At 64.9% G+C, this 16,888-nt stretch overlaps 1 protein-coding gene across 5 annotated transcripts; it reads right to left on the reverse strand.

The window, feature by feature from the left end:
* Window positions 1-2,646: 2,646 nt before the first annotated feature.
* On the reverse strand, window positions 2,647-16,215 carry RBBP8NL (RBBP8 N-terminal like). 5 transcript variants are annotated; one of them, XM_072944541.1, is made up of 14 exons: window positions 16,082-16,215; window positions 10,897-11,042; window positions 9,964-10,006; window positions 9,257-9,352; window positions 8,780-8,892; window positions 8,146-8,218; window positions 7,553-7,683; window positions 7,323-7,405; window positions 6,915-7,081; window positions 5,583-6,300; window positions 5,181-5,307; window positions 4,672-4,742; window positions 4,431-4,572; window positions 2,647-2,798 (listed from the first exon to the last, which is right to left on the reverse strand). In XM_072944541.1, exons 2-14 carry the CDS (start codon window positions 10,955-10,957, stop codon window positions 2,779-2,781), a joined length of 1,845 nt encoding a protein of 614 aa, XP_072800642.1. In that variant the 5' UTR covers window positions 10,958-11,042; window positions 16,082-16,215; the 3' UTR covers window positions 2,647-2,778. The 5 variants fall into 5 exon arrangements, with proteins under 5 accessions (XP_072800642.1, XP_072800643.1, XP_072800644.1 ...); XM_072944542.1 differs by lacking the exon at window positions 16,082-16,215 and having other exon boundaries at window positions 9,927-10,006; window positions 10,897-11,002; XM_072944543.1 differs by lacking the exons at window positions 9,964-10,006; window positions 10,897-11,042; window positions 16,082-16,215 and adding an exon at window positions 9,536-9,908.
* Window positions 16,216-16,888: the final 673 nt, after the last annotated feature.

Genomic DNA, 16,888 nt, shown 5'->3' on the forward strand with positions numbered 1-16,888 from the left:
ATGCAAATAAGCCGCCGCCGCGCCCGCCCATTGGCCAGTGAGGCGCCATGGTCGAGGCGCCCTGGGCGGTCCGCCCGGCTCGGAGGCAGCTCCCCTGGGTCCTAGAGGCGGTTCTGACGCGGCCCGGGGGACCCGGGAACCGCGCGTCTGCCAGCCGGGCTGCCCCGCGGGGCCTGGCTCGCGGCAGAGCGGCGGCGGCGCCGAGGGTTCGTGTCCCTTCCTCGGAAGCCGCGGCCCGGGGGCGCAAGTGCCTTGTTCCACTATCTGGGCTGCGGCGTTCGTGGCCAGCCGCCTTTGAGCCTCGTCTTCAGGCTCCAGCGCACTTCCTCTATGCGGGTGTGTGTCTTTGCGGGGGAGCTGGGGTGCGGGGGCTGGAGCTGTGCCCTCCGCCGCCTGGGCGGTCCCTTGAAGAGGGATCCCCCGGGCTCCTGGGAATGGCCGCCGTGCCACCTGGCCTCTCTCACTGAAGAGGAGACCGCGGGTCTGAAGGGAGACGGCACCTGCCACAGGCTGGTGGGGCCGGTGCTGGGCCTTCAGCCCCAGGTAGGGTCCTGCACTTCCCAAAGCAGCAAACGACCTTGAGTCTGCGGGTTGCCAGGCCTCAGTTCGTCTGTCTTCTGTATCCAGGACCAACTTCACGCTCACGTGCTGCCTTCTGGAGCCCCCAGGAGCCCACCTGTGTTTTGTGGGCAGGGTCCTGCAGCCACCTCTGTGCCACTGGCCTGCTCTGTCCAGCGCTCTGCCGGCAGGTTTACTTCTCCCTTCAAGTGAGGACAGTGCTCGCGACCTCAGGGTATTGTTAGGACCGAGCTGCCTCAGCTAGGACAACCCCAGCGCCGGGTCTGCGGTGTGGCTGGAGACCTGGCACGTGACCTGTGGTTCGCTCCCGCAGCTCTGCATGGAACCACACATGGCACACACGTTTGAATCATCTGTGCAGGTGCTGGGGGTGCATGTAGGGTGGGGCAGACACAGCCCTGGCCTGCGGAGCTCCTGTCTGCCTGGAGGAGGCTGGCATGGACGTGCAGCAGGGAAATGAGGCAGAGTGTCCGGGTGGCATCACCATCATTGACGAGGGCTCCAGGGGCTGGCCCTGCTGGCCAGCTGCTGCTAGTAGGAGGACCCGGCAGGTGGCGGGGGGCTCACACACGGGTGGCTAGTAGTTGAGCTTATAAAAGGGACGATGGGTGTCACCTGTTTGTGCCCCTCAGCCCCCAAACCATGCTGTCTGCTGCATGACAAGGGAGCCAGGCCGTGCAGACTCCTCCGCTGCCAGCTGGTGCTGTGTTGGGGGTGCTGCAGGGACAGTGGGGAGGGATGTGGTCCTCTTCCAGGTTCTGTGCCCTCTCGCCAGGCGCTTGGAGACTTGGCTTCTTCACCACCCTGGATGCCCACGAGCCAAACCTGGCCTACGTGTCAGATGTGAATGGAGCACACAGGTTTTGTTTTATTTTATTTCAGAAAAATCAGAGCAACCTTTAACAATTGGAACTTTGCATACCCCCCTCCCCCTGGATTTCCCTCTTGGGAATTTAGTCTCTCTGACCTCTTGGGCCAGCAGGCAGACGGGCCACAGGGAGTGAGGTGAGGAGCAGTGGCTCTGTTTGTCAGGCCTGCACCCCCAGTTTGCCCAGCTACTGCCCGGTGTCCTGCCTTTGCCTCGGAAGGGCAGTTCTCAAACTTCACCCACAGGGAAATTGCCCCTGGAAGCTTCTTAAAACACGGATTCCCGGGCCCACCCCAGGATCCTGATTCAGTGAGTCTGGAGTGGATCCAGGAACCTGTTTAAGCTCCTCCCACTGAGGCGCTCTGAGACCTGCCCTCCTAAAGCAGAATATCCCCAAGTGCCAAGGGTGGAAGCTGTGCTGTGGTCGCGCAGGGCTGACAAGTCAGGGGCAGGTGTGGGGCCAGGGGCTCAGAGCTGTTAGGGAGGAGGGGGCTCTGCGTGGAGGCTGCTGCGTGTTCTGGGTTCCATTCCCTGCAGCCCTCCCCGAGTGTTCTCTGGTCCCTGTAATGGTCTGCAAATGCGACTGGTTTGGGCCCTGCCCTTCAGAATGGGAGTGACCTACCCACCCTTGGACGCACTTAAGAGCCTCTTGAGTCACCTGCCCAGGAAGGCAGAGGCCTGGTGGACCCCCGACCCTGCCAGCTGCCAGCTACACACGCCCTCCTTCTTGACGCTTTATTCTGGCTCTCTGTGACCCCTCTCTGCAGAAGGCCCTGCACCCTCACTGTCCAGTGCCTGCCTCTGGGACTCCATGAGGGGGCGCCCGAGACTACCCCTCAGAGCTCCATGCCTGCCAGGGATGGGCGGCCAGGCACGCAGGGCCCTGGGGGTCCGGGAAGCCAGCGGAGTGTGTGTTGCCCGGAGGAGTAGGGAGCTGCCCGGGAAGGGCTGCCTCTGCTCAGCAGGGGCGGGGATGTGGCTGGAGCCTGAGCCGTCTGGGCTCCGCTCCACCAGCACCAAGTGAGCAGATGCTGGGGTAAGGGTGGGCAGCAGGGCCATTTATGAGATGGGTGGAGACGGAGAGCTTTGAAAGACCAGCCAAAGGCCACCCACTTTGGGCTTCCCAACCCTTCTGGACGTGAGACAGGACCCAGTATACTCCCCCACTGCTGGGCTGGTGGTGTGGCCTGTCCTGGCCACGGGCAGTGGGTGGGGAGCCCACCTGGGCAGGCTGTGGTGCCCCTGGGTCTCTTCCCAGCTGCTGTTGCTGGGTGAGAGGCTGCTGTCCTCGGGATCCCTCGGGCTCCTGGCTCCCCTAGGTTCCTTCTTCCTCAGGACGGCTTCTTGGAGGCTACGGGAAGTGGACCGAGGTTAGGCAGGAGGCACGAGGGGCCCTTGTGTGTCCTCCTCTGCAGCGACGCCGGGCTCTCACCCAGGCCCTCGCGGGAAGTTTCTGGGAACTCAAGAGCCCATGCTGGCAGTCAGCTTGTTCCTGAGAGCAATGGACCCTGGAGCAGGGTGCCCTGATTGGAGGGCGCACCATGAAAATTTGATGGGAGGGTGGACCCTCTCCCAGGTGTGTGAGCCTGGAATTGATCTGGCCCTGGGGCCTCCCTTGCTGCCTTGCAGAGGCTCTGGGACATTCTGGATCAACCAAGCTCATGGGGAAACATGCTCAGAATCCCTGAGACATGGGCTGGGTGCCTCCACAGGCCTGCCCTCTGGGGCCACAAGAAAGGCCATCTGGTCCTTGAGACCCTCACAGCTGGGACCCACTGAGATGCTGGGCCTCAGGCCTGTCTCTGATGCAGAACTAGCTCTGGCTCCGGGTCAGACGGGTCAGGATGGAATCCTGACCCCGTGGACCAGCTTCAGGACCTTGGGCAAGTTACCTCACCTCTGAGCCTCAGTATCTCTATCTGTGGAACAGTGATAATTCATCCTCGGGCAGGGGCATCAGGTCCAAAGGCAGTAATGATTGGACACTGCCTCGAACCCCTACAAGATGTCAGGGTACTGCCCCTGGCGCTGAGCCGTGTGGCTTCCTGCCTGGCACAAGCTGGGCCCTGTTCTCACTGACCAGCACTGTGGGTGTTGGGGCATGCGGGTGCCTGCTGGGAGCCCCTGCCCCGGTGGACTTGACTCAGAGTGGGGGGTGGGGCGGACACCAGCTGCCCACCAGGTTAGCTTTCCGAAGTGTCTCACAGGAAGTGCCATGAGATCACACGTGTGCTGGCCTCCACCGCTTGCCCCGCAAACACAGGCTGCGATCACCTTCCTGGCAACAATGGCACATTGTGGTGGCCACAGCCCAGCCTGCGTCGTGGGCCTATTGGACAAGCACTACGGTAGCATCCGGTATTAGCTCAGGCGTCCAGAGGCTCTCACGGGTGCCTGGAGGCCCGGCCGGAGCTACCGTTGTGGCCAGAGTAGGAAGTGGAAGGGCATCCCGATATCCTGGGCCGGGACCCCTGGCTCCCGCTGGCCTGGGAGGAGCCTCCAGGCACCACCCTGGGTAAACGTGAGCAGCCCCCAGCCCCCTGGAGGGAACAAACGTGCCCACACCCAGAGGGCTGCACCCTCTGCTGCTACTTTGTTTTGAAAGTGGACAAGAGGGTCCAGGAGCCCCTGCGCACGCCCAAACTGGGCCTGAGGGGGGCAGGGGTTCGGGACCGCCAGGCCTGGTGGCTGCTTTTCCCCTGTGATGACAACGGCCATACGGCTGTCCTGAGCTTTATCCCACTGAGATCGCACACCAGCCCTGGTATCACCCTGTTTCTGGAGGGAAACAGGCTAGGGTAGAAGGGGCCGGCCCGGGGAGGAGGGAGTGCAGTCAGGGTTCTCCCTGGCCTGACCCTGGTCCTTCTCCTGGGCTGCCCTGGGAGAGGCTGCAGGGCTGGCTTCTGGGCTCCAAGCGGCAGGAAAGGTGGGCTGGGGGCACCGATGCTGCACTGGCCCGCAGCCTGCCTCTGGCCCCGGGTACCTTTTCTCCACGGGTCTGGGTCCGGGTCTGAGTCCAAGGCCCGCTTCCTCTTCTGCTGCAGGCCACGCGCATGCTCCTTGGCACAGAAGCACCTGTTCCCTGGTGTGCTCAATGTGGCCCCTGCCTCGGAGCTCAGGCCCCCCTGAGGGGGTGGGGGTGTGGTTAGGGGAAGGACCCTCCCCCTAAGCCTGGGGCAGCCCTGTTGCCACAGCCCCGCCCCAGTGTGGGGCTGAGCACCCACCTCACTGTCCGAGGTGTTTGGCTCGTCCAGCTGGTCCCTCTCCATCCGCTGTACCTCGGCTCTGCTGAGCTCTGCAGGACACAGGGCGTGGGTCAGGCCAGGCTGGTGGCCTGGAAGTCCAGGGGAAGTCCTGCCTGGGACGGGTGGCAACGGCTCTGCCGAAGAGGAGACTGAGGCCCGGAGGGATGGAGTAGCCTGCCCAGGCTCAAACCCAGGCCTAGTGTCTTCAGCACCAGGAAGGAGACCCCACCAGCTGACTTGGTCGCTGGGTGACAGGGAACTCACTACCTGCCCTGAAGCCCTAATTTCTAGGATGCTGCCTCTCCAGTGCTTGTGGTCAGAGACATGCCCACCCTGGGCCTCAATTCTCTATATGTGGGAGACACTGAGCCCTGGACCCAGGGTTTGGTTGGTCAGGCCCGGGAGGCTGAGCTGACACTGACCATGGCACCCGCTCCCCTCTGTGGTACCACTACCTGAGTTCTCAAGACCCTGGTACCCCTCCTTACCTGGGTGGCTGTCTCCATCAGACTTCTGAGGGCAGGAGGGCAGTTTTGGCCTCCCTCTGGCCTCATTTCCCGTTCCATTTGGAGAGGGCAGGCCTGGGGGCTGCTCTGGGAGAGGATGTGGGGGGTCCTGGGGAGAAGGACGTTTTTTAAGTGGCTTGAATTCCCTTGAGACAATTGCCCTCCCCTCCAACCCAGCCTTGGGCATAGCCCGCAGGACCCTGGCTGGGGCCGAAGCTAGAGGATCAGCCACCTCCTGTCTCATGTGACGCAGGCAGCCAGGCTCACTCATTGGGAACTGGTTTGCTGTGCGGAGGAAAGGGAGTGGCCTGGATGGAGGCTGGAGGGAGTCTGGATGCTCTGGGGTGGCGCATGTGGAGGCCCGGAATGGGCTTGGTCCCTCACCTCGGAAGTCGGGGGCACCTCCTCCTCTGGCTTTCTGGGCCCCTTGGTGCCGTTGCTGAGTCCCTGGGCTCCAGGCTGGGCAGGTGGCTCTGCTCCCTGGGGTGGCTCCGGGCTGGGAGTGTGGGCAGTTGTGGGGCTGAGTGAGCCTGGCTGGCTGGCAGGCTGAAGGGCGCCGTCCCGGCCCCGGCCCCTCTCTGAGAGGTCCAGGGGCGTGTCTGGGACATGGTCCTGTGTGGCTGTGACCTCCTTGTCCCCAGGGCTGCCCGGGCCTGTGGTCTGCGGGTGCTGTCCTCTGGGCAGGGCTGCCCCGGCCATCTCACCCTCAGGACCCTCGGAGTCAGAGCCTGCTGGTGGGGAGGGTGGCGTCTCCCCCGGCATGGGCAGGCCCCTCCGCCTGGCACCGCTGGGGCTCCCCCGTGCCCGCAGCTGCTGGGCGAGGAGCAGGCGCAGTGCACCCTCCAGCCGCGGGTCTCGCATGCCCACCAGGGCGCCGGGCAGGCCCAGCAGGCCCGCAGGCTCCTCCCAGGCCTCCGCCTCCCCAGCCTTCAGGCCCTGGGGCATGGGGCCGCAGGGGGCTGCGGTGGGAGCCCGGGGGCTGCTGTCGGGGCTCCGGAGGTGCAGGGACAGGCGGCGGCTCAGGAGGCAGAGGCGGTCAGCCTGGAGGGGGCGCTGCAAGGACTCACGGGTCTGGGCAGAGGGCCGAGGGGCTTGCAGGAAGCTGCAGCGAGGAGAGGCCCAGGGGCCACAGTCAGCCCTCACCGGGCGGGGAAGACCAGGGCCCAGGGAGGCGAGGTGAGCAGCCCTGGTCACATACAGGTTGTGGGGAGGGGTGGGGTCCTGGGCTCCTGGCTATTGTGGGCCTGGCCAGAGCTGACCTGGAGCCTGGGGCTCTGAGGAGGGACCTGGACTCGGAGCCTCTCCCCGTTCTGGGCATCAGCTGCCCGCCCAGTCACCTGGAGCACCTGCCTACCTGTGCACCTGCCACCAGCCCACCCACACTCTCCTCTCAGACACTGAGAAGGGTCTCAGACCACAACAAGAGGCTTTGTGTGGGCCCTTCTGAGAGGGATTCCCAGGGGTAAGGCCCCATCTCCTCCCCCGACGTCCCCCCACCCCTCACTGGCCATTCGGGGATGTCTATGTGGGAACTTTGCTCTGGGCAGGCTCCCTGGGAAAGCCAAGCCGAGGAAGAGTGGAGGCTCCTGGAGGGACGACTGGAGGGACTCCCTGGGCTGCCGGCCCCTTCCCGAAAGGTGGGACCAGTGTTGGAGACTGAGCAGCTGAGGCCGCCCCTGGTGGTGGTGGTGGTGGTGGTGGTGGGCGGGGCCTCACCTGTCCAGGGAGAGGCTGTGCCCGCAGGGTGGGCTGGGTGGGCTGCTCCTGGTCAGTGGCAGTGGGGGTGTCCCGTTGGTGGAGCCCCGGTCAACGGAGCAGGCCCGGGATCCCGGCCGCACCACGGCGATGGTCCCGTGCAGCTGGTTGGAGATGCGCTGGGGGCTCTGCACAGGGTGGACAGGTCAGCCTGGGTGGGGCTGGCTGCTGCCCTCTGCCCTTGCTCTCTGTGTGACCTTGGGCAAGTCACCCACCCGCTCTGAGCCTTGCCTCCACCCACGTCAAATGGAGCTCAGGGGTCCCTGCCTTGCATGGAGGAGGCACATGCCACGTGGGGTGGTACATGGGGCCTGGCACACAGCAGGGTGCCCAGAGGGGAGGAGTGGGCTCAGGGTCCCTCGCCCTTACCATGTCCGGGGCCCGTGGCGCTGGCAGGTTGGCACCTGGAGAGATTTTGGCCACTGGAGACGCCCTGTACCCCGCCGGCCTTTCTGTGAGGGGAGAAGCAGAGGGCAGGACACCAGGGAGGTGCTCAGAGGGGCCAGCTCAACCTCTGCTAGAGGGCTCCTTGGTCCTGGGGTGCCCAGCCTCCTGGCCTCCCCCGTCCCCCGTAGCACCCTCTTCCTGTGAACCCGCACCTGCATGGTCGTCCTCTGTCTCCTCGTGGCTTCCCGGTGGCTTCTCAGTGACAGCCTTCCCGGCGCCCAGGGAGGGGAGCAGCAGGGGGGATGGGGAGTCTGAGGTGCCCTCCCTGAACAGGGGCTTGGGCCTGTCTCCAGAGGGAAGGCAAAGATGGAGCAGGTGAGGGAGGGTGGTGCCCCCACAGATGATCAGAGAGGCCAGGGCACCCTCTGGGGGCCAAGCGGCTGGAGCGGGAGACCCAGGGGACCAGGAAAGAGCACCGTCATCGGCCCCCACTGTGGGGCCAAGAGGGGCCGATGTCCTGATGTCCCAGTGCAGCCCAAGTGACAGGGCTGCCGTGGGAGCTGGGCACCCAGCTCCGTCTCTAGGGTGTCCATTTACTCGGGCACTGTCCTGTGCACTAGGGAGGTCCCAAGCCGGCTCGGGGTGATGGCCTATGGGAGTCTCCTCCCCAGCCCTGGGCGCAGGTCCTGCAGGGGCTCTGCCCCTCCCATCGCGCTGCGTGCCCGGCGCCCCGTGGACATGCCGGGTGCCTGCTGCGAGTGGGGTGTTGGAGACTGAGGGTGTCGGGCCTTGGCCCCCCACTCACCCTGGACCCCGCAGCTGCTTCACCTCCTCCTTCAAGGTGTCGTTTTCCTCCTGCAGCCGGGTCAGCTCGTTGGCTGTGGGGAGGCACTGATTAGGAAGGACTGCGGGAGGGTAAGCAGGGTGGGGGGTCCCCACCGCACCTGGGGCCCCCTCCTTTCCTATCCTCAGCTGTGACTCCAGCCCTGGGCTCAGGGCCTGGCATACAGCAGGTGCCCCATAGATGCTTGCTGCCTGAGTGGGTGCGTGGATGAATGTTAAGTAAACAGAACCAGCCTGGAGGCTGTGGACAGTGACAGGGGGCCCCTTGTCTCTGGGAGCCCCCCTACCAAGGGAAAGGGGCTCGTCCTCACTGGCAGGACCGGTGGGACCTCAGGGCTCTGTGGGGCCCTCCTCATCACAGGAAGTGGGGAGCTGAGGCCCTGAGAGGCAGGGACGCCCTGGCTTGGGTGACTGATGAGTGGAGGGCACGTGGGGCCAGCGGGGGGCTTGGCACCGTTTGTGAGTTGGGGTGGGGCTGTCCTCCTGACGCGCGGGCTAGGATCGCCTCCTCCCCTTTCCTGGAGACCCCTGTCTGGCTGAGCAGGCCCTGGGGGTCACTGGCCCCTGCAGGAGAGGACGCCCAGGGCGGGACTCACTGAGGAGGAAGACGTGCTGCAGGTTCTGGAGGAGGGAGTTCTCGAACTCCTGCTGCTTCTTCCTGGCCAGCTCCTGGGTGACCATGCAGCGGTCGCACAGGCCAGCCCGCAGCCTGCAGGGGCGAGTGGGCAAGAGACTGTTAGGAGGAGGGAGACTGAGGCCCACCGGGGGGCTGGGAACCTCACCACCCTGCTCCCAGGACATGCCCTGCCTTCCCCAGGCGCTGGTCCGTGGAAGCCCTGCCCCATCCCCTACCCCGCGGGCTAAGCGTGCCACATACCCTTGAATTTGGGAAGGAACCTTAAAAATGCAATTGGCTTAATCTGAGAAGTCCCGCGGCGGAGCCTGCCTGGAGTAGTTCCCCCCAGAGCCTCTCAAACTCAGGCTCCCTCCTCAGAGTGACTTCTCCCTGTCCTCGCCGTCCCTCCGGCCCCTGCAACCCCCACGAGCAAGGCCGTTGGCCGCCCCGGCCCGACCTGTTCTCCAGCACCCGCAGGTTCTCCTTCAGGGCCTTCTGCTGCTCCCTGAGCTGATGGTTCTTGGCGCAGAGCTCCTCCACCCTCTGGGCGTCCCTGTGGGGGGACGACCCGAGGACGGGGTTCTGCTCTGCCCGCGGAGCCCCATGCTGCCCTTGCCCCTCCAGCCTCTCCCACCGCCACAGGCGTCAGTCCTGGGTTGGGCCCCAGTGCAGGACCTCCTTGAGAAGTGAGGCCTTACAAGGGCAATGCTTAACCCAGCATGGAATCCGGGGGCACCTTGGGGACTCTGTCTCATCCACGTGCCACTTGCAGAGCTAAAAAACGACTGCAGCCTCGTCTGTGAAACAGGGACATGAGATGGACCATGCCCTGCGAGTCTCCAGGACACTTGAGGAACGTTCCTAGTGGTAATTATTGGTACTGGAGGTGCCCCGTGTGGACGAGGCTCCCCCAGCCCCTGGAGGGCCCCTGCTCGCTCTGGTGGGTTTGGAGGTTCCAGTCCCACCTCCACCAGCTATTAGAGGCACAACCTTGGACCAGTGACTCTCCACCACCCCTGCCCCGAACCTCGGTTTCCCCTTCTGCATCACGGGATGGTGGCCGTGCTGGTGCCCTGGGGCTGCGGGGGGCAGTGAGTGCTGGGTCGTCTCCCCATCTCCCTACCCACCTGGTTCCCGCTGGGCCAGGGCCCCGTCCTCACTCACCGGCACCTCTCTGAGTTCAGCTCCAGAAGCTTGCTCTGCAGGCCTGGAGGACCAAGGAAAGGGCCAGGGGGTCAGGCCCAGCCATGCTGCCCTCCCTGGGGTCTCTGGCTCTGGTGTCTGTCTGGAGACTGGGAGGAACCCTGATGCTGGCAGTGACCAGTTACCTGGCCAGGTCCTGGGAGGGGTGTTTCTGGGGGGTGCCTTCAGGGTTGAAATAAAATGGGCCCTTGGGGAGACCCCAGCAGACCCCTTCCTTCCCACCTCATTGTGTCTGCTGTGGCCCTAGGCTAGCCCAAGCAGGCCCCACCCCTCTGGGTCTCTGGGGAGGTGACCCAGGTCCTTTGGGCCTTCAGGGGTGTGTTTGAGAGCTCTCAGAAAATTCTGGCTGCGGCACTGGCGCAAGGGGGCTGGGGTGGCTGCAGCCCTGTTGCTGGTGTGGGATTGGACAGACGTGCAGGCCGGGGCAGACCTCAGCCTGGGTGTCCTGGAGGGAAGCAGAGAGATTGCAGCTTAACCCCCCGGAACACTCCAGACAGGCCTCCAGAGCCATGAAAGCCCACTCCTGCGAGTGGGCCACTTCCCTTCTGGGGGATGCGGAGGCCCACACCCCGCGGGAGGGCCCGTCTTGGCCTGAGCTTCTCAGCTCTTTGCATCTGGGCTGGCTTAGTTTTGCCCTGATGCGAGCTGACCATTCAGGGACCACCCCTCCAGGGCCACACCCGGGGGTGCTGGTCTGAGGCCGGGTGCCTGGCCACTTTGCAGCTCTGGGCTCTGGGCCAGGACTCCCCCCCAGGCCTGGAAAGCAAGGTCCCCAGGTTTGGCCAGAAAGAATTGGAGGCAAGGTGCCGGAGCCCCCGGCCAGGTCTGAGCCTCAGCCTGTTGTCCGGGAGCCGCTGTCCGGGTGCGGGCTCGCCGTGCCCCCACGGCGCTCACCCATGACCTCATTCTCGTGGATATCTTTCAGTCTGTTCAGTGACTCCGTGAAGCTCTCCATGGTTCCCCACAGCCCTGGCCCGGGCCCCTCTGTGCTCAAGCTTCAGGGATGGCCGCTCAGCCTCTACTGCCCCTCTGCTTCCAGCCTGTGGAGCAGGAAGAGGGGAGATGGTCACATGGGCTCGGGAAGGGCCTGTGAGTGCAGGGGCCACTGCCCAGAGAGCAGGTGAGTGCTGTCCCGTCCTGTGGGCCACCCCCTGCCACCCCACTGGGTCATGTCCACACCTGAGGGGGCACGTAGAGGGGTGGGACATTCTCACTGAATCTCAACCCCCAATCCAGTCCTCACCACAAGGCAGTTGCCTAAAGCCCCAGCTCCAGCTTGGTGCCCGGCCACGGCGGGATGTGCTGCATGTCGATGGGGCTGCGGACTGGACGACCAGGCCCACCCACAGCCGGCGGGTCTGCCGGCCACAGCACGTCGCCCAGCAGAAACCACTCAGTGGGGCATGGGTGCCCACAGCAGCGTGACGACCCTGTGGGGCTGGCCAGGTGCTTCCCCTCCGTGAGCTGGTGACTGTGGGCTCTGCGCTGGCGGAAGCCCACCCGGCCACCCCTCGTGGCCTGGGCCCTTTTTCCTGTCTGTTCCACTTCCATGAGGTTTTTGCTAAAGCTCAGGGGTGAGGGGCTGAGAGCCCAGGCTGGGAGCTGGACAAACCTTGCCGGCTGTGTGACTGCGGCGCGCTCTGGCCGATCTGAGCTGCCCTTTCCCCTGTGTGCACGTGCCCTGCACATGGTGCATGTGCGCTGCATGTGTGTTGGGTGCTGAGGCCCCGGGCGCCTTCTCTCTGTGCCCGTCTCGCATCCGAGTGACCGTGGATGTTGATTCTGACACCGGCCTGCATTTCTCGAGGCTGTACCAGCCCCACTCCCCTGTCCCATGCCCACCCCAGGGACTGCCTGCCCCAACCCTAGCGCTGCTGTACGAGGAAGGGGACCCGTGCTCTGGGTGTCAGTTTAGCTCCCAAGTCCTGCAAAGAACAGAGAGGGTCCAACCCTGGCCCCCACGGGTCCAAGGCCCCTTGTCTTCCCCTTTGGGTCTCACCTCCAGGACAGGGTGAGGCGGCCCCCTGATCCCCCCTTGTTTGCCACCCAAGGAGCTCTGGGATGTGCTGGACCCTGCAAATGAGCAGCTGGGCTCCTGGAACCCCATGCTGATCGGTCAGCGGCAGCTGCCTTCTACGTAAGCCCAGAGTCTCCCCCTTCCCCCTTCACTGTGCCTGGCCAGGGCCAAGCCACCACTGGATGGTGGCCTGGGCCACTGCAGTGGCCTCCCTGCCTCCACCTTGCCCCCCAGGATGCACGCTGCACAAGCCCTGGAAACCTCTGCTCAGAGCCCTTTGTAGTCCCACTGCCCCAGGCCATGCCAGAGTCCTCCCCAAGGCGCAGAGGAGACAGAGTGGGGTCTCAGCTGCATTTCAAAGTTTGCCCTGAAGACCAGCACAGGAGGGCTCGCAGCAACGGCCCCCAGCTGGACACCCTTAAGTGTCTCCTGGCGTACATCCTGCGGTGGAACGATGGCAGTGCCCGTGGGTGACACCGCACAGGGGGGTCAGAACCAGAAGCCCGCTGCCTGCAGGATTCACGCATGGAGCACAGCCACTCTGGGCTCTCGGATGCACGGTCGGTGGGCGCTCTGAGGGGTGGGCAGGGGGCATCACTAACTGAAGGGAGCAGCCCCAAGTGCAGCCAGGCGCCAGGGAGCACGGCCCTGGAGCTGCCCGAGGGGAGACTTGGCAGTGGAGGCTGGCTCTCAGCCTGGTCTTTGAACCCCGGGTCAGGCGCCAGAGCGTTGGAGAAGCCTCAACTTTCAGATGCGAGGCTGGGTCCAGCTGGAAGACAGAGCACAGTCCTGTGTCCCGCGGTGGCTGTGGGGCCCGGCTGAGCAGGGCCAACCGGGGCGTGCTGGAGGAAGGAAGGTGGGGCTCCTCAAACTCATTTCAGACCCGCCTGGCCTCCAGGGCACTCCTGTGCAATGGCCGGGGGATGGGGTGCCTGCTTGCCAGCCCCGTGTCAGGGCGGGGGTGTGGTGAGGGCTCTGGGAATGAGGGAAGCTTGGGTGGGTCTCCATCGCAAGGCTGGGGGGCCAGAGCTCACCTAATGAGGGATGCCCTTGGAGGTTAGGGGACAGGATGCTGAATTCCAGAGGCTTGGGGGCGACCAGGGCTCCAACGGGGTGGACGTGATAATCCCGGCCCCGCTTCCGGAGCCCTTCTGACTCCGACCACACTGCACAGAGCCCACTTTCCAGACGGGGAAATTGACACCCAGAGATCAACTCGCGCTCCTCGGCCGTCCAGTGGGAAGTGGGAGTAAGTTGGGGTTTGAACTGACTCCAAGATGGAGGCTGCTGCACCCTCGCCCGGTGGGGACCAGGGACATGCTCCCCGGCCGGCCGCCCTGCTGCACCGCCCTGCTGATCTTTATCTTGCACCAGGGCTCCTGGGAGGTAAGGCTGGGAGCAGGGCCTCCGTGCTTTAGGCCCCTGGCAGGCCGGGGGAGGGTGGCCAGGGCAGGGCTGAGCAGCTGCTCCTGAAATTCCACCCAGACCCGCCTGACAGGCAGCCCTTCCCCCGCAGGGCCTGTGCCTGCCCGGGGCCACGGGCTGGGCCAGCGCCCGAGAGGGGCCTGAGGGAGGCCGGCCTCATCCCTGAGGATATCGCTGAGGGGTTGGGGGGGTTGGGGGGGCCCGGGACACCCTCCTCTGTCCCCCATGCCCTATGCTCCTCTCTCTGTCCTAAACCGCCCAAAGGCCCCGCCTGGCTGTTCCTTTCAGGTCTCTGCACACTGAGCAGATATGCTGGTGGCTGGGGACAGAGCTGGAACGAGTGCATCCTGCTGGGAGGACCAGGGCCATCCAGCCTCTCGGGAACGGTGCCATGGGGATGGTGTGACTTCCCTGGGCGGGCAGGTGACAGAAGTGCATTTGGCCGAGGCAGAGTGGACAGAATCAGTCTCCTGGGGCAGCCTCCAGTCCCAGCCTCCACCCTCGGAGTGTGCGGAGGGTCCCAGGAAGCGGTGGGAGACGGAGGGAGCCAGATCCCCACCCGAGGCAGAGCCTGCAAGCTCTTGTGCTTTGGGGAGGAACGTGGTGGCCGTGGGTGGGAAGAACCCAGGCTGTGAAAGTGCGTGCGGTCTCCTGCTGGGGGTCAGCCGGCCAGCCCCCCCTGCAGACCTGCTTTGTGTTCGCTGGGTGTGCTGGGGCTGCGTTGAGGGGCTGGGGGCTCAGGGGTTTCAAGGCAGGTGGACCCTCCCCTAGGCCCGGGCGCTTCCAGGCACGGACACCAGGGCCAGGAGGAGGCTGTGGTGATGCTGGGATGAGGGTGGGGGTCTGGGCTGCTGCATCTGGGCCTGGGGGGCCTGTACACAGGAGAAGGTGGCCTGAGTCACCTGCTGGGGTGGGGGGCGGGCAGAGGCCTGAGCTCTGCTCCTTTGGGCCCCTAGTTCGGCCCAGGGGTACTCTGGCCTTTTCTCTCTATGCCCAGGCTGGAAGGTCTCTACTGGGGCTGAGACCCCTGGAAGGAGCAGGTGGGAGGGAAGGGCAGGTGGGTCAGCCATGCCAATGACTCTGCCCATCTGCCACTCACACTGGGCACAGGGTCAGCCTGGGCAGAGGGTCCCGTCCTGCCTTCTCCCTCAGCGTGTCTTGGACAAGTGCCCTACCTCTCTGAGCCAGTCTCCTCAGCTAAGGGGCAGCACTGTCCCCTTGTATCAGGTTGTCGTGAGCCTCCTACTGAGCAACGTGCATCCAGGTGACCTACGTTCTAGTGACACAGGTCTAGGCAAGGCGTGTCCGGGCGACACGCACTCAGCTCTGAGCCCGGCGAGTGGCAGTCAACTTCAGACGCAGACCCTGCAGCCCCCGCCGGCTGCCCCCCCAGCACCTCCCTCACAGGCAGCCCCCAGGAGGCTAGCAGTGCTGTGCTCCGGAGACCCTCCTCTTGGACAAGTCCAAGTCCCATTGCCACAGAGGCCCTTCGCAGGAGGACAGGAACGCCCTGCACCCCAAGGTCAGGCAGAGGCTCAGGCTCCAACAGCACTGGCACACCTCGCTCACCAAGTGGCCGTGGCAGCCCCCATGTTACAGATGAGGGATCTGAGGCTCAGAGTGATGGCACCTGTCCACGGTGCAGTCTCCTAGTGACTTCCTGGGCCAGTTTAGGTGGCAGGTCCCATCCAGAGAGGGACTGCCAGGACGATTTCTAACACATTGACTCATGACACATGTGCACACACGTGTGACGCCCACACTCACCCATGCAGACACAACGGTATCCTAACACCATCCTAACACACGAGAGTGCACATCCCCACAGAGATGCCGCGCACGGGGCTGCCACCCTCAGCCACCTCCCCCGACGTGCACATAACTCAGCAGGGGCGCGGGGAAAGCTGTACACGCCTGTGCGCGTGCACACATGCACAGAGGAACAAGGCGGGTGCGCGCTTGCTCAGTTCCACAGGCTGAGGTGTCGCTTGGTGGCTCAAGTAACAGCGGTCCTGCAACCTGACTCCTTAGGGATGGGCCGGGCCCCCATCCCTGCCCTGTGCCCTCCGGGCCTTCACTGGCTGCCTCCCTGAGGCCTGGCAGGGTAGGGGGAAGGCTGAGCAGGACCCGGGTCTCCCAGGAGCCATCTGTCACTGCCTCCCCAGCGACACCGAGTCGAGGGCAGCTGAGTGTTCCACGGGGCTCAGCACTGAGCTGTGGCCAGCTGCGCTATGTACAGCCCCTCTCTCCCATGGCTGCACCCCCTTTGCCCCGTGAGGATCTAGGCAGGGGGGCAGGATGAAGTGTCTGGCCACCAGCCCATTCCTGGTGCCCCCAGACCCTCCCTAGACCATAGGGACTTCCTGGCACAGCTGTGCCAGACTCAGCCTCAGCTCTGTACAAGCCCCTCAGCCCAAGAAGCCCCCACTCGGCCCCCGGACCAGATGCCCCAGAGCAGGTGGCTGTGCCCCCGTGCCAGCCCCGCCGCCAGCCCCGCCTCCTGCCCAGCGAACAGGGGCTGGGCCTCCTGCCTCCACCTCCGCTGCGAGCACCCCCACGGGGACCCCAGCTCCCACCCTCGCCTCCACCCTGACTGCTGCAGCTGCTGGCCCGGCCAGGGGTCCCCCAGGTACTCACCTGGCCCCTGGTCCTCATCGACCTCCGGGGACCTCCGCTGAATCCGGAAGGCTCCCGCCTGAGAGATAGAAGCCAGCCCTGTGAACTTGCTTGGGAACAAGACATAATTTTGGCCAAACCCGCTTGACAGGTTTTCGATTCCCCGACCAGGAGCAGAAAGGAGGCAGAGAGTGCCCAAAGCCACCCAACGGGTTCTGCCATCGCACAGAAAGTGGCAAAACGGGTCGGGTCTGAGCCCTCATAGGGATGGGATTGTTTCCCTGTAATTACCCTGTGCCTCTGGCCGGAGCGGCCAGTTAACAAGGAGAATCCAGGCTCAGACACGGACATGAGGGGCAGGGCAGTGGGGGCGCGTGGGGCGGGCGGGAGGGGGCACGTTCGCTGGTCTGGTCGCCACTCTGGGGCAGGGGAGGGCGGCAGGGCTCCTCGGCCTGGAGTGTGGCCTGCCTCTCACCCTGGCTCGCTGCAGCTGACCTTTCTGGCCTCAGTTTCCTTGTCTGCAAATTGGGGACAATGAGCACAGGCTTGTCCCCATCAGAGCTCAGGAGGGGGAACTCCAGAAGTGAGGTTGGAAGTGGCCCCATGGGTCTGGGGGCCCCTGCCCAGCACCGCCCCCTCCTCCCCGAGGAGAGCAGGCAGGTGGGTGGGCCTCCCGGGGTCGCAGGGCAGGCCGGGCCCAGGGGGCGCTGTCGAGGGCAGGGGAGGAGCCAGGCATTGTGGTTTTCCGTGTTTGTTCTCTGCACAGCAACACTGTGGCTCGCTTACGCAGAAAGGAGCTGGCCTCTGAGGGCTGTGGGCATCCCACAC

The sequence above is a fragment of the Vicugna pacos genome, chromosome 19 (genome assembly GCF_048564905.1).
Source record: "Vicugna pacos chromosome 19, VicPac4, whole genome shotgun sequence".
NCBI classification, from domain to species: domain Eukaryota; kingdom Metazoa; phylum Chordata; class Mammalia; order Artiodactyla; family Camelidae; genus Vicugna; species Vicugna pacos.

Bases quoted from the DNA above. Each gene is read 5' to 3' on its own strand.
- RBBP8NL (XM_072944541.1), bottom strand. From the start codon at position 10,957: ATGGAGAGCTTCACGGAGTCACTGAACAGACTGAAAGATATCCACGAG. The intron at 7,082-7,322 runs GTAAGGGCGAGG...CACCCTGTGCAG, and splicing joins CGCCACGGGCCCCGGACATG to AGCCCCCAGCGCATCTCCAA. The intron at 4,743-5,180 runs GTAAGGAGGGGT...TGTGTCCTGCAG, and splicing joins TGATGGAGACAGCCACCCAG to AGCTCAGCAGAGCCGAGGTA.